Genomic DNA, 17,015 nt, shown 5'->3' with positions numbered 1-17,015 from the left:
GACTCTATGTATGTGTTTTGCAACCAGTAGCCTAAAACCACAACTTTCTGTTAGTTTTGTGCACTCTGTCAACATGATGTGTGGTTACCTCATTTTGGCTGAGGATGGTTAGATGAGGAAAGGAGTTCCTTAAGGTTTAGGCGCTCCCTCTTCCCAAGAGCTGCTTTTTCCTTGTTCCAAACACCCATTGTCAGGAGTAGAAATGTAATTTGAACATGCTAGAACAGGGCCATCAAGCCAATTAATGATATGTTCTGTCTGTGTTACTTAAAGTAAATTAACATCCTGACAACAAGCTATCTGAGAGTAATTGACATCTTCTGTATCTTTACTATAGTGGATCTATGCGAATAGGGAAAGACTTCATATTATTCACGAAGAAAGAAGATACAATGACATGTGTTCTCTTCTCTCAAACATTCTGTGAGACAGAAGGCCTTAATGAGGTATCTTTTTTTTTTTTGTTGCTTTGATTGTAAATAGTTTCAAATAGACCCTAGGCAAGACTTTGAAGTGCTTAGGTCTCATTGAAATTCAATGGAATTTAGCCTCCTAAAGTGGGCGGTACTTTCTAAAGCATCTTCTGCAATTGCTGTGCATGTTATATATTGTGCTGTAAAGCATTGCTTATTAAAAATAAATGAAACTTCTCATTTTTCATTAGAAATATGTTTATGAAATACAGAGATGACTGTTAATGTAGGGAAAAAGTTGTCCAAGTCTGCTTTGTTTTGGGTTTTTGTTTGGTTTTTTTTATAGAAAAGGTGAAGCAGAGCGTTATCACGCAGTATGCTCTGCTGACATCTGAAGGATAAGCATAGATCAACACTGGTACTGTACTTCAATCTGTTGGCTTCACCTTAATTACAGTCAACAAACTATATTCTTTAGACCCTTCCTGTGAGATCTTATGTCAGATGGTGACCTGGTAGGGCCTCGGAGAATCTATCTCTCAAAATGGACTAGATGGGATTTGGAAGGAGTCATGTGTAGCCTTCCTTCCTGGAGCTTTGATTGACCGACTGCTTGTACAGCAAAGCAACTTTAAAGGAAAAACTACTAATTAGGGTGACTAAGAAAGAGGTTTGATGTTACAGCCCAAAGGTTCAGTCTTGGTTGGCTGGTTCGTGGGGCAAGGAACAAGGTGAAGCTCAGGAACATGAAGAGCAAGGGATAGGACTGAAAATGAAAATAAGAAAAAGGAGGGCTCAGTCAAAGAAAGGAACGAGAAATGGAAAATGCAGCAAGAACTATCTATGTGGTATCAGAATAGGACATCTACTTGTAAAACAGCACCTGGAGACCGTAAAGGCTACAGCTACGCTACAAGCTATGGGTGTGATTCCCCTGTTCGCTTACACGTCTGTGTGCTAGCTTCACGAGTATAAATGGCAGTGTAGCCACAATAGCATAGGTAGCAGCAGCAGAGGCATGGCTGAGTCTTGCTGAGTACAAACCTGCCCGAATGGGTGAGTGTGTACTCATCACAACTATAAAATAACAGAAAGTAGCAGGAGCTGCAGGAAGAGAGAGGAGGAGGAGCCTCTTATGTACCTCTCTAGCACCCCCAGGAGCCTGGACTGATTAACACCAGCTTTTCAGGGAGCTTCCTGTTTCCTGCTGCTTCCCTGAATCCACTTGAGAACAGGCAGTCAACTGAAGTAGTAGGAGCCAGTTAGGCCCTTAAGACGCTGATATCTTCCCTTACTCAGGCCCTGCTACCAGCCTGCTTATTTGTCCCCTTCAATTGAGTGTTGAGAGCCACTATAGCTGGCACAGAAAAGCAGTCATGAGTGAAATAAGAAAACGCCCCTCTGGGGCAGCATTCAGAAAAAGAAAGAAAGCAAAGGAAGCTTTTCTATCTAAGCAGGAAGGAGGTCTCCTGCGATATATAGACACAAATGTTCATGGTGAGCCTTCTGGCCCCAGTGAGAATGTGAGTGGTGAGGAGATGCCTGATCTTCCAGTTAGTCAGAGTGCAAGTGACCTGGCAGCTACTGCAGCATCCATATCTCCATCTCAAATGGATATAACCATGCACATTCCTGAAGAAAAGTGTAGATCAGAGAAGAGTGTGGTGGAGGCGCAAGGAACAGCTGCTGCTGAGTTTAGTTCCTTAAGTCTAGATGATCCAGGACTGTGGACCCACTTGAGCAGTAGCCTGAGGGACTTGTACTGGATGGGCCACAGCAAGTGAAAAACTTCATGTTCCCCAAAGACAATTAAAATAGAAGTTTCCATCCAACACATTACTGGTGTGAAATCTCCAATGGTGACAAAGTGGAGAGGCCATGGCTTATGTACTCAAAAACCCAGAATGCTGCATACTGTTTTTGTTGCAAACTCTTCCAGTCTAATGTTCCAGCCACATTGGGTTCTACAGGAACAAAGGACTGGAAAAATCCCGACTGACTGGTAGCTGTCTGGCGTTGCAAGCTTCCACAGGGCTATCGCCACTCGCTTCTCAACTGTGAGGGCTGCTCTCATCTTGGTATTCTGGCGCTTCAGGGCAGGGGACAGCAAGTCACAAAGTTCCATGAAAGTGCCCTTACGCATGCGAAAGTTTCGCAGCCACTGGGAATCATCCCAGACCTGCAACACTATGCAGTCCCACCAGTCTGTGCTTGTTTCCCGGGCCCAGAATCGGCGTTCCACGGATAGAACCTGCCCCATTAACAACATGATCTCCAAAGCACCGGGACACGCGGTTTGAGAGAATTCTGTGTCCATGTCCTCATCACTCTTGTCGCTGCGCTGCCGTCGCCGCCGCCTCCTCGCCTCGTTTTTCTGGTCCTGGTTCAGCATAAACTGCACGAGAATGCGTGAGGTGTTTACAATGTTCATGACTGCTGTCTTGAGCTGAGCAGGCTCCATGCTTGCCGTGGTATGGCGTCTGCAGTGTTCACCCAGGAAAAAAGGCGTGAAATGGTTGTCTGCCGTTGCTTTCATGGAGGGAGGGGTGAGGCTGTACCCAGAACCACCTGTGACAATGTTTTTTGCCCCATCAGGCACTGGGATCTCAATCCAGAATTCCAATGAGCGGGGGAGACTGCGGGAACTATGGGATAGCTATGGGATAGCTACCCACAGTGCAACGCTCTGGAAATAGACGCTAGTCCCGGTACATGGACGTACACCGCCGAATTAATGTGCTTAGTGTGGCCGCATACATTCGACTTTATACAATCTGTTTCCAAAATTCGAATTCTGTAAATTCGGATTAATCCCGTAGTGTAGACATACCCCGAGTGTTGTGGCATGACATACTGACGTAAATGTTGTAAGCAAGAGACTCCAAGGTGTTGACCTTGATATATCTGGAGCAATGGAACAACTGGACAAAGTAAAGTCATACCTACGGTCTTACCGGTCAGATGCGGGATTTCAAAACATTCTGAAGAGTGCACAGAAGTTGGCAGAAGAACTTCACACTGAAGCTATTTTCCCACCCGTTCAAGAATACAGAAGTCACCGAAGAACACTCCTGTGGACAAAGCTGTGTTTTCTACCAGTACAGTGAAACCACCACCATCCCATGAGAGAAACAGGCTTTGCTGGTAAAAGCGCAGCTTTGCCAGTATAACTGCATCTACACTATGGGCTTCTGTTGGCACAGTTATGTCTGTCGGGGATCACACCTCTTTGCACCCTCAGTAACACAGTTATGCTGGCAGAGATGTGTAGTGTAGACATGGCCCAAGAGATCATCTGAATGACCAAATACAGAGCTGGGCACTTTCACTTGAACACTCAGTTTGAGAATTGAATAGAGATGGCTGTGACACCAGAAAAAAGTGAGAGACAGATGACAGAATTTATTGGCGAGGCAGTCATCCTAATAGTTTCTGCTCTGTTTCAAATATGAAACCCATCTTCTCTTGACTGTAGGTCATGACTGACAAATTACCCTTTTTACCCTTAAGTTGGGCTTAACCCTGGAGCTTATGAGAATGGGGAAGTAATAAATGGGCCACTCTCTTTTTATTTTTTATTTTATTTTTATTTTTTTGTGAGGAGAGGAAAAGGAAAAAACAGGTTTATACTTTCTTAGAGCTCTGCTCTCTTGCACCCCAGCGAATTTTTATGTCCCTAGCTAGCTGAGAATAGTTCCCTTTGTGTTTAAAATGAAACATTCCATTGGAAATGTTTGAAGTTCAGAAATCTGCAAAAGGAGACATTTTGATATCCCCGTGTGTCTGGCACATCTATCATGTAAACCCTCAACAGTCCCACCCTATATTGACACACACTCTGTACTATATATGAAGATGAAGAGCTATTGTAAATATGACCGTGGATAGCCGTTACAGGGTTCTCTATATGTGTAATTTTGCCTTATTAGTATTTGTAATAGCAACTAGCTGCTAAGGTGATGAACACTAAACAAAATATGAGGTAAAAGATGTGTGAATGTTTGAGATTGTGGTGTATGCTAATCTTTGTATTCAAGTACAGTATAGTTTCTCATAATAGAAATGGGCTCTTCTTGACTAGAGGAAAATAATTTGATTTTCCAACGACTGTTTGTTTAGTCCACGCTTTTTCGCCTTGTAAGGCAACTTCATTGTTACATGTGTTCTAGATCTGTCTTTTTTAGGTATTTGGTAATGGGGACCATGTGTAGAGTCTGAGTACTCCACAGTCATTAATGTTCTTGTCCATTCCACACTCTGTGAGGTAGGGTACTATATTGGCTGCATCTGATGCACAGAGACTTGGTTTATTGCCCAAGGTCACACATGAGGTCTGTGGTAGAGAAGAGAATTGAACCCAGTTTTCCAGAATCCCAGGTTAGTACTTTAACAATTGTACTATCCTTCCCTTCTAGGTTCCATGACCGATTTCTATAGCTAGGCATTGATGTTTGCCTCTAAAATAATCCCTATTGCCAGGGCCTGAGAGTTTACTCTGCAGAGATTGTTGGCATGTGATACATTGTGGGATTGTAAATCCCAGGTCGGGAAATAAAGAATCAAACCTAATTTTTATCAGATTTCCTCTGTGGTTTTGGTTTTTTGTAGCAAAGATTGATTTTAGTAGCTTTCTGTATCCTAGCTGTGTAAACCTGTTTATCTTAAAAATAATGTTAGGATTATAATTTCTCCACAAAATAATTAAAAATAAAAGGACAGCAACAATCAAAAATTTCACCTTGGTCTTTGAATATTTAATATGTAATTGTCCCTGAAATATTTTTTTCATAATGTTTTTTGCAGATGATAGTCCCAATAACCTCATGGTCAAGAAGTACTAGAAAACCTGTCATAGGTGATCTTGAGAAATTCACTGTACAGATGTCTATCATCTTTAAATACTCCCCTTTTAAGAGTGAAACTGAATTGCTGCAGCAATTTGACGCGATCTATGGGAGAAGTGGTAAGCTTTGCCAAACAATGCAATTTTCATGTAAACAATTATTTAAAATATAGCCATACCGATGTATCATTAGAGAAGCAATGTGCTTTTAACTCTTATGGAGAAGGTCAATTACTGAAATTCTTATTTGGTCAGACCTTTTTAATAAGAAGAAAATAAAAGGATTGGGGTATTTACCTTACACCCTGGTTGCTATTATAAAGAGAATAAAATGTCTGTTCTACTTGAATGTCAAAATTGAAATGTTTATATGGGGGAAAAAATCTAGAAAGAATGCTGAAATTCTCCATGCACTTTGGTCCAGACTACTTAGATTTCCTCTCCACTAGTTCTTCTTATTCGACTGGCCTCTTCTGTCTTTTCACACAGTGTAATGCTTAATGCAAGAGCCTTGTCCTCTGCATCACCTTCCATCTGGAAGAGCTTCTCTCTCACTATACATCTCCTTTCATAGTTCCTAAGAAAGTGTCTGTTTTCTACTTCAGTCTTATCTCTGAAATCTCCCTCTCTCTTGTATCACTCTAGCTGTATGAATCTTAGGCCTTGTCTAGATGGAGAGTTAGTGTGCAGCTGGGGTATAAGTCTATGGTGCCCTAACTGGCCATGCGGAGCCTGCTAGTATGCCTTAAAATTCCCTAGTGTGCTTTGACCTTCTGCTGTTTGAAACTTTTATATCCGAGCTTGCTGTGCACTAACTGTATCTGGACAAGCCCTCAGTGTCCGTAAACTCAATTTGTATCAGACACGATACAATAAGTTGTACATACATATTTCCATGGTTTTTGTTTTAAACAGGCCACAAAAATTGCAGCTCTTATTTGGATACTGTGTGTATTATTTAGACAGGCTAGACTGACAAGATTAAAAAGTACAGAAGCACCTGAAAAGGATCTTTTAAAATATTCAAATAGTTGCCTTTAAAAGATGTATATTTTCTCTCCACAGGCACTTTCATTGTTATTTACAACTTAAAGCTTATGCTCAGTGGAGAGCCAGAGCTAGATATTAGAACTGACAGTGTGGATATTCAGATTGCTGGTCTTCTTGATAAGTGAGTGGCATAATTACATTACTGGAGCAAAGGTTTGGATGAATATCTGTAATCAATAGTACATGGTTACATACACCAGTAAAAGTATTTGATTGGGGAACTGTCAATTGATTAGGAACTGAAAAACAGCATGGATATGTTGTCATTCAGAAATGAGAGCAGGATGTCAAGGAAAAGAAATGCAGAAATGCCTTTCTTTGACTGGGGGGTGGCGGGGTAACATAGGATCAAAAGGCAAATATGGTATGGTTGCCCAGTTGTGCAAATGACCTTTTTCATTCACTAATAAAACTGGGTAAACCATGCAGATGAGAAATTGTACGACATATAAACATTCACTGCTCCCTGTGCTGTCTGTAACAAATGGATTGTATGCTCTGCTACCTCAGATGTCCCATTGTGATCAATGTTGAGGAATTGCCAGCCAATATTAGGGGCAAGTAAGAAAGTGAGTGCAGTTCTTTAAATGAGAGGTACAATGTACCCATTGGATTTAGATGACACTTGATTTAGTACATCATCTTTTCAAAGCATCCTGGGTATTGGGCCCTCAGGTAGGTGGCCACAGTTTATTTCTGTAGGGGACTCACTAACCCAACAGGGTTCCGCTACTCCTCACATCTATTGTCATTTTAAGAAAGGGATGATAAAACTTTCTGGTTCCTCTCTTCCTCCCCTTCCCCCCTCCCCTTCGCACCTGGCCTATGGCAACCCCTTAGAAAATACCAGGGTAAAAACTTCATAGTAATGGGATTCTGTTGTAAAGAAGCCTAAGCAAGTTAAAAGCCCAACTCCCATTGAATTTCATTGGGTCTTGTGTGCCTAATTCCCTCGTGCTTCTTTGAAAATCCAAGGCTAAAAGACTTGGGTTTCTGAATAACAGCTGTCCACAGATCTCAAAGCGAAGATTATGCAAACCACTGTAATAATTTCTAATCCACTGGAGACAAAATTGATCATTCAGATAACTGTAACTTAGATATTTGATCTTAAAATGCAGCTAGTTAAATTCTGTCTACTTATGACACAATTTTCATCTTCTCTGAGGCTGATTACTGCAGCACATTTAAAATTAATTTACAATTATTAATGCAATAATTCCAAGACTTGAGGTTTATTTTTTAATTTAGAGATCTGAAAAGAGTTCACAGAACTAAATCTTGACTATAAGATAGTTATTCACAATTGAAATTAGACCTTTTCTGTACTTACATCTCAAGTACAATGGAAATTGTTTTGGGAGACATCCTATGTATTGTATAGATGGAGAAGTAGCAGTAAAGATGATGTTGAAAATAAGTGAGTGCACATTTAAATTAAAATGAGCAATTTAATGTAATATGTATTTTTCAGACGGGACAGTAAAGAGAAGGGACAATAACAAAAAAAATTAGATAAGAGAGGGAGAAATAATGGGCTGAGGAAGAGAGAAAGGGGATCTGGAGGGAAAGGAAATATGTGGAAAACTAACGGGGTTAGGAACAGAGGTTGTGAAAAAAGAATCTCAAAGAAAATGTTTGAGTTGGTACCATTATCTGAGCACTTTCATAATACTCCTGTGAATAACCCTGAGTTCTGTACCAGTAACATAATAGATAAGTGATGGCTGCCTAAGCATGTTTGCTCAAGCACCCTATGGGGACAATCCCTAATGTTGTGTGAAGGAAGCAGACAGAACTTGGTTGCAAGCAGTAGAGCACAAAGTGCAGGGCTGATGAATCAGCAGGCTCTCTGGCCTGGAGTGGAACTTTCTGTAAGTGGGGACAGATGACTACAAATATCAGCGGTACTTGTCACTATTGAGGGGTGGAGGCTGTTGGGTCTGTGCAGGGCATGCTTTATGAACTTAAACATCTTCTTTTGGCTGAAATATGGCATTGCCTCAATCACATTAGTATTTTAAACAAATAATATGTATTGCTCTACTAGAGAAATCACCAGAACTAGTCATCCTTCCCTAGTCCCTGGGTTGCTTCACTAATGATTTCTTCCCCACCCTGCACCCACGCAGACTCTGCAACTTCCCCTCCCCTTTGGTAAGACAGGGAGCTTGTCTTCTGACTGGCCTCCTCCCACTGCCTGCATTCCTGGGTATAGAGCCCAAAGATATTGGCTGGAAAGTCTCTTGTTCATTCTATAGTTTAGGGAGGCTGGGGGCCTAGAGAGCCCACTAGGGTGAGAGTCCTCCAGAATCTTCAGCCAGAAAACCAGGAAAGGAAGTTAGAGCTAAAGAGGCAAGACATGGCTGGAAGAGCAGGGCTGCCCAGCAGGGCTCTCTGCTGTCCAGCCCAGCTCATCAGACTGAACTCCAATCTCACACTTTCATATCTCTTCCTTGTCTGCAAAGCACCATAGATATTTGTGTCATAATACAGTGGGAAAACTAGATTCCCAGGGTTAAGTAAGTTAGCTTCTTGCATGGTAATGTCTTAAGCCTGAAGCTGTGTGCCATTAAATCCCACTGTTAGTGAGATTTTCATACTATATGTCAACAGCATCCCATTATAAAACAAATTTCTAGCCAAATCAAGAACTGTACCGTAGTTTTTAGTGCCATCAGCTGAAACCCAGTGCACAAATTGCAGTTTATTTGCAAGGTTCTGACAAACTTACTCTGGAGAAAACCTTCAAAAATCTTTTTATACCTACAGAGAGCACTGCGGGGATCCAGCGCATTTTAGTTTAATGAGTCCGGGGGTGGGCATGTTGTCTTAGGTTATTATGCATCTAATTTCTCCATGTAGTAGAGTTCACGCTTTGTGGTCTTGCTTACTTACTGGATATTTCAGCCTTCCAGAACGATGGTCACTCAGAGCCTATACAGCTGTATTGTATTTTGACCCGTATATGAGGATATTCATTCAAGCTGAGAAAGTAGAAACTAAGCGCCTGCCCTACTGCTTTTACAGACCCAGGTGAGTAAGCTTCCGTTGCTGTTACACTCTTAAATATTTTAATTTTCAAACCAGTGCACTTGAAAGCCTAAATAGCCTTTTTGTCATGGTGGGAAATTGATTTTGATGGCAATGTGACTTATAATTTAAACAAAGTTCAAATCGCATTGGCAGGCAGGTCTGCTAAAGTGTAATCATCTGTGACAAATGCTTGGCAGTTACCACGACCCAGGGCAAAGAACTTGCTACATAAGATAATCCACTAAAGGGGGATTTTTGATTTCACTTCGGTGCATCAAGGTGCTTCTGTTCTTGTACGAAAGATGCAGTATAAGATTATAGGTCACTTATGTGGTTTATTTGTAATGACCCCCTAATCTTGTTAATTTATAGTTTGTATGGGGTTGCTCCTAAAGTAAATCTAACTGAGCCCAGTTAGTGCACTGATCATATTCCCACTGTAGTTAGGGACCCAACTCCTTCTTTTGAAGTCAGTGGCGAGACTCTTACTAAGGGCACGTCTTCACTACCCGCCGGATCGGCGGGTAGCAATCGGTCTATCGGGGATCGACTTATCGCGTCTAGTGAAGACGCGATAAAATTGATCCCTGATGGCTCTGCCGTCGACTCCAGAAATCCACCGCGGCAAGAGGCGGTAGCGGAGTCGACGGCGGCGCGGCAGCGGTCGACTTGCCGCCGTCCTCACAGCCAGGTACGTCGACCTAAAATACACCACTTCAGCTACGCTATTCACGTAGCTGAAGTTGCGTATCTTAGGTCAACCCCCTGCTGTAGTGTAGACCTAGCCTAAGTGTACAAACCAAAGTGATCAGTTACTTAGTAGCAAAATTTTTAACATCTTTATGGAAGGAAAAAACGGCTTTCATTGTGGGTATAGCTGTGTGGTTGGTTAGCTTGTGTGTAGTCTGCAACAGAGGTGCTAATATAAAAAACTAGCAGAAGCATAACAGTGTAGTTGGGGACTTAGACACTGGAGTCCTGTTAAAACAGGCTTGTATTTTAATATCTAACATGAGATTTTTCAGACCAATCTGCGTAGGGTTTCCAAGCACTAGAAAGATTAGTATACACAAATCTTGGGGTTTTCTAGTGATGCACGGTGAGATTTCTAAAGTGCACTAAGGTGTTGAAAATTAATTGGTCCATGGGGACCCTGCTGGTGACCTTTAAAGTAGTACTTTTTGAAACATTACTGTATTAAAGACTCATGAGGGAGCCTTTAGTGTGCACCAGCAGGGTCTACATGGACCAATTAATGTGCAAAATGTTAGTGCGCTTTAGAAATCACAGCCCCATAGAGTGCATTACCCTACGGATGCCCTTAGTCTTCATCCTGTGACTACCATGGTGGGCCGAGACAAGAAAAACTTATGGCTGAAAGCACAGTCCGATAGTTTCACCGAATTTAAACTGAGGCAAATGTTGTGGCCAGAAAGACAGATAAGAGGCATATTTTAGAACTTAGAACTAAAATATGTAGGTTATTACTTGGTGCCCAATTGAATTTTTACAGAAGTGCTAAGCGTTGGTCTAAATTTGTTCCTATTGAAGTATGAGATTTTCTTAAAAGAGAACAGAGTTTGGCCAACATGGACTAATTTTGAAAATCCCACTCTACATGTTGTTGTCAACCACCCTAGGATAATCAGTTTATTTACTAATAAATTGATCACTTCAGGGGGAGTCATCATGTATTCTATCTGGCATCACACAACTGGATTTTATGAAAGTTACATCTGTTTTCAAACTTGAGTATCATTTTTAGAACATATTGTATATCATGCTATGTAAATACATACATGTAACTACATATAGCAATCCAAACTCGAGAGCACCACATATCTACTGCATAAGTTAAATAGTGTTCTGACCACTGATCAAAAGGAAAATGTCAAATCAGTGACTCTAGCTTCTACAATTTATACTTCTCACACTACAGATCATAAACTCGTGGCTTTTCTCCACTGACCATAGCTGGCTTAAAGATTCCTTAATGCCCTAGCTCTTCCTCAGTCGAAGATCACTCTAGCTTTACCCATCTCTGTTTTATCACCCTGTTGGGCCTGCTGTAGGGCTTTCCTGGAGCAGCTGACCTTTCTTAACCTTGTTAAGGGACTTGGATTTACAATAATAGTTCTCGGTTCCAAAGCCACTAGCTCTTATCCAAATACTGAGTACAGCTCCTTCTAATTGTGAACTTTCTTCTGTGCTTAATAGATTAATAATAGAAGAGAGACAGAGCCTGCACTGTAGAGAGCGCAAATCGAAGGTAGAAACAGTTCAGTCACACAATACAATCAAATGAATTACATCTCCAAATAGCTGCGAATGTGTTTGTACAAAAATTAAACTGGGTTAGATACTGCATATGTTGGTGGATCACAGAGTTTCATGGAAAAGCAGCAAATGGAAGGATTTGAATGAGGCACAATTGAAAGGGGAGATTCAGAGTGCAAGGGGCATCTTGTAAAAATATTTGCTAAGTTAGAAAAGGATATCAAAGGGGTGCGAAGATGAGTGGCTTGGGATGAATGTAGACCAAAGTATTAAGGGGAATAGTAGGAAACAAGCTGACATGTAACCCAGCGGAATCATTCAATTTCTATCCTAAACTGTTGTGTAATGTTGCTGTGTGGTGTTTCATAATTGTCACATTACATCTGTGAGGTGGCTGCCTGTTAAGTGGCGTGTCAAATAATCCTTTTGTGTAGTTTATCAAGTTAAATTGGAAAATACTCTGGGTTAAACGTGATTATAGAATTGTAAAGTCACTAATCTGTGGGCCTGGATGTAACTTGTAGCAGCAGATACCCCATTGTAGGTAAGCAAACTATTGTTCTATAACTTGCCCCCACCCCGCCAAGTCAGTGCTCAAGGGGGAGAGACTGCGTGTCAGAATCCTGCTGGCATCTCTCAATATATGCCACTTTGTTACTGAAGCTTAGCATAACTTCGATGTTCGTGTTCTTGCAGTAGCGTAATAGTCCTCATATCAAGCTAAGTGTTAAAATCAATTTTGCAGCACCAAAAATATCGTTCCTTCTGAAAATAACTGCTGTGAATATCCCAATAATTGTAGAAGTGTGTGCTCTAGGTGAAATATTCACTCTTTCAATCACTTTCAATATCTGTTCTATTTTAATCTCCTATGTGTTTTGCTCACTCAATTTGTGTGGCCCTCTTTATCTGATCACTGTTGAATATTGAGCCTGTTATCCTGGTTCTCAGTTACTTTTAATGGACTGTTTTGAGACTTTGTTCTATATTGAGTACAAAGTGTCAGTTTCCTTTAACATATTGTATCTGCTCTTGCTCACTTTTCCAGCGAAATGAGAATCCTTTCAGCCCTTACGTTGTACTGTCATATTTTAACAATTTGTGCCAAATTGAGAACTTGATGTTAGAATGTAATGAGTTCTTCAGGATTCCTTATTATAGATCCATCTTTCAACAAGGAGTCCCCCCCCAAAACCGCAAAATTAGTCTCTGCCACCACCTTCCCCTCTCCCTTCCCAACATAATTTTTGCTTCCTCAGTTTATGACTGGCTTTAAGTAGAAGTCAAGGAAAGCTGCTTGGGTAATTCCAGAAAATGCTGACTCTGTAGTCCATATATTGGTCCTATATCCTTTCTCAGTAGTGGAGATGGAGAGGGAGCAAGCATATCAATCACATTGGCCAGCTTGGAGTGGTGCAAATGGAGCCTTAATCCAGTCTGGAAGCAACGGAGGCCTTGCCTCAGTCCTCTGCTGCTAATTCCTTATTGCTTTATACTTAGTGCCCAACTTAGAGAGAACAAAAATAAAGTGCTACAGAAGTGCTCTGGTGGGAGAGAACAGAATATAGGTGATCCAGAAGCTTGGGCTCACACCTCTCCTGAGGTAGACATCACTTCTTTTCAGGCTGCCTCATTGCCAATCGGCTTTCCCCAAATGTGGACACCCAATGTCTGACTTTCCATTCTGATGAGGCTCCTTGGAAGGAGCTGTTGCTCCACTCTAGCTCAGAACTATGTTCTGACAGCTTCTTGTGCTCTCCAGGACGACTCATTTCTTTCTATGGCATTTCATCTATCACCCAACAATCTGGGAAGACAGGCTTTTGATCAGGCCAGCTCTGTGGCCTCACAAACTTGTGTGGGGAATAACTGTGGCCACATTTCATCTTGGTGTTTTCTGTATAAGGGTTTTTGTTCTCTGCCAGTGAGAAGTGGCTTCTGTAATTTTCTCACCATTGGGTGCTTTGTATGGGACTACACCCTATATAGTTCATTTTCCCCTCATGCATTTCTGCCTGGTAACTTCTGCTTCCTGCCAGTCATTATTATGGATGGAATTGCCTGTGTTCTATAGTACAATAATGAATCCTGTAGCTGGTGGGACACATGCATTTTTATGTCATGGGTTAACAGTTTACACATCTGATCCCTTGCTTTCACTTGATCCACAGAACTCTTGAAGGAAAGCCAGGTCAGACAAGGGCACAGGCTCTTCTTACAGTTAATCGTTGGCTCATATATTTGTCTCCTTGACTTCCATGAGCTTATGGAAACTTCCACGTCAGTAACCACATTCCCTTCACACCCCCAGCCATGTAACCTCTCTGTTTGCTGATACCCCTGGCTACGCATTTATTTTTTCTGTACAAGATTGTTTCCATTTACCTCTCAGATATTATTCCTTCAGTTTTCAGTGAACTTCATATTAACTAACCTTTCCTCTTCAGTCTTTGTCATGAAATCGCAGATGATGACATTCAGGGGGTGCAAATTGTCAGTTTGCATCAAGACCTTTGAAAATGCTCCATCAAAATCACAACAGCTAAAATATCATGCTGAATTGAACATTGTGCATTCAAAACTTGGCTTACAGAGCAACTGACAGTCTCTGTTAGAGGCCATACTGCCAGAAACATATTTGTATAAATTTATAACTCTGCCACATGGGCACTTACAGGTTGCTATATTAAATATGCTAAGTTCACCACCACTATTAATACTGGTTGGTACATTTGATAGTAGTTCTGGATGTTCCTGTGTAGGAGAGTGAGAACTGACAAAAACAATTATGTAACAATATTTTCTGTTGCTCTTTCCTCAATCCACTCAGATTTTCTACTAATTTTTTTTCACTAGGAAATAAGTTATGGGGACTAGTTATGTCCCTTGTGATTTTTTTCTTCCTCCTTGTTTCAGTAGATGGAGCTATAACATCTGACTCTAATTTTCCCTTGTACAGGAGCTAAGAGGAAGAAGTATAGCAAACACAATGCCCTAAAGAAGAGCTCTGTGTAGCTCAAAAGTTTCTCTCTCACCAACAGAAGTTGGGCCAATAAAAGATATTACCTCACCCACCTTGGCTCCTTAAACACAATGCTTAATAATTTTCTCCCTTGGAACTGGAGGCTTATGGTCCATCCTATATTTTAGCTTACTAACTTCTTAAAGTAAATATTAATGTTAACGCATACATTTATACTGCAAGATACTGGAAGCTGACTCTGCCTCTATTAGTTTTAAATGTCTTCAGTATGTAATATATCATTATGGTTTCTCATTATCATACCTGTGAAAGGATAGTCAACAGACTTTCTGGCTGGGCTGGCAAATGTTCATGAACCTCTTGAAACAATAGTAAAAGGGCTACGTCTATTATTTTGAGGACGCCTCACCACAGGTTATGTACAAATGATAAGAGAAACATTGAACACAGTATTACGTTAAACTTACCAGTGCAACATTTAGTACCAAGTAACTTACATAATTGTTTTTTTCCAGTATGGAAATTTCTCATTGTTTTTGCAAGGCATTTCCATAGAAATCTCAAGTCCTTTGGTCAGTCTATTAATTGGAAAAAACAATCGGTTTCTTTCTGTTTCTAACTTTTAAAACCTAGATGCCGCGTTCTTGGATGATTTCTCTCCCGAACACAATAGAATAGTTACCCTCTTGGTTCATCTCTCTGATATCACACTAAGTACAAGATAAATCTTTGCAAGACTGTTTTATATTATTATTCTTAAATAGTACTTTCATCCACGGATCTCAGATCAGTTCCAAAACACATGAATACTTAACTTCAAACTTGGTATTAGGAAGAAGTGTTCAAATGAAACATCATTTAGTTTACTAATTTTCATTGTGTAGCTAGATTTTCATTTAAATGCTTATTGTTTAGATCAGATTCTTCAAGGTAATTAGGAAGTCATGAAATCCACCCTCCAATTGTTTTTTGTACTTCAGTATAATAACAAATCCAGTGACAGTTACTGGTTTCCATATTCATAGGTAGCTTATGCTTCATGTTGTTTAAATAGCATAAATTGACCGTGTAGACTAGAAAGTGCTGTTACATAAATACACTCTTCTGGTTATTTTCACAGAATCATTAGTTAAAGACAACCTCGGGCTTGTCTACACTATGGGCACTGCAGTGGCATGGCTATAGTGCAGTGGCGCCATAATGTAGACACTTTCTACAGTAACACAAAGGATTTTTCCACTGCTATAGCTGGTCCCCCTCCCCGAACAGCGATAGTTAGGTTGACAGAAGCATTCTTCCATCGACCTAGCTGTGTCTACATTGAGGGAGCGGGGTAGGTATGCATAGCTACAACATGGATTGTCACACCTTGAGCCCCCCAGCTATTCAACCTAAATTTTAAGTGTACACCAGGTCTTAGTAATGAGACTAATTCACTTTTCAGATGTTGGCAGCATTGTTTGAGTGTATCCCAGCATGATAAATCATTTTTAATATTTAAGAACCCTTTTCCATTTCAGTTTTATCTGGAAAAAAATGCTTCCTGTATTAGCAATTAGTAGTCTATCCTAATTTCAAACTAATGCTTGAGATCACAATATTGCTGCATTTAAAAAAACAAAAACAAAACAACTCTAGTTCCATCTCTTATATGCAACATTGTCATAATGACATTTCTTTTCATCTTAGTTTCCTCCATTGAGCACTTTGGCTGCAATCAAAAGGACTGCAAGGCACTAAAATATTAATCTGCATCACGAACATTCAATTTACAAACTTGTTTGTACACTTTTGGTTATAGGCCATTCTTTAATTGAAATTAGAGTAATTAAAGTGATTTTACTGAGGATAGTAAAAAACATGCATGTAAATAGGTGGCATTGTGTAAAAAGTAATTGATTTTAAATATGCTGTTATAAAAGTTGTCCCCTGACTTTTTAAAATCTGATACTTTATATATACAATTGCATGTGGAATACTTTTCACTTGAAGTACAAATTCCTTTTATGGATGATGATAAGCAGATAAGGTCAAATCCTGCTGGTTGGTTACTACAGTTAACTTGAGTGATGCTATGTGTATGAGTAAGGTGAGCAGTCAGTTGCTCCAATGGCTTGATATAATTGTGTTGGTATGCATTAAACTATGACATTTTGGAATTCACCCAGGCCAGTAAGGGGTTGGGTCACCGTCTTTTTTTGTAACCCAGGGTATCTGGTGGTTATGCAGTGTTGGTCCAGAGCTCTGACACCAACAGGCTGGTAGCAGCCCACAAGCCTCACCCTGGCTTTGCCCTGCCTGGTTACTCATTGCAGACTGACCTGAGTGTCCGTCCAGCCCGGAAATCACCCTACTGCTGGGACCAGTGCCTTTCCCTGGACTCTCACAGAGAAAGTGTTAAGTTCGCTGCCTC

The 17,015-nt window shown here is 40.7% G+C and overlaps 1 protein-coding gene across 1 annotated transcript in view; it reads left to right on the top strand.

Moving 5' to 3' along the window:
- MORC1 (MORC family CW-type zinc finger 1) overlaps positions 1-17,015 on the top strand; it is a 99,528-nt gene that overhangs the window by 14,176 nt on the left and 68,337 nt on the right. The window contains exons 6-9 of the mRNA XM_065423128.1: positions 338-446; positions 5,217-5,376; positions 6,322-6,427; positions 9,217-9,342. Of these exons, the coding sequence (XP_065279200.1) occupies positions 338-446; positions 5,217-5,376; positions 6,322-6,427; positions 9,217-9,342 (501 nt within the window). The remainder of the gene's footprint in view (positions 1-337; positions 447-5,216; positions 5,377-6,321; positions 6,428-9,216; positions 9,343-17,015) is intronic.

Source organism: Emys orbicularis, chromosome 1, assembly GCF_028017835.1.
Source record: "Emys orbicularis isolate rEmyOrb1 chromosome 1, rEmyOrb1.hap1, whole genome shotgun sequence".
In the NCBI taxonomy this organism is placed as follows: Eukaryota; Metazoa; Chordata; order Testudines; family Emydidae; genus Emys; species Emys orbicularis.
The sequence above is the reverse complement of the archived record's forward strand: the minus strand, read 5'-3'. Positions and strand labels throughout refer to the sequence as shown.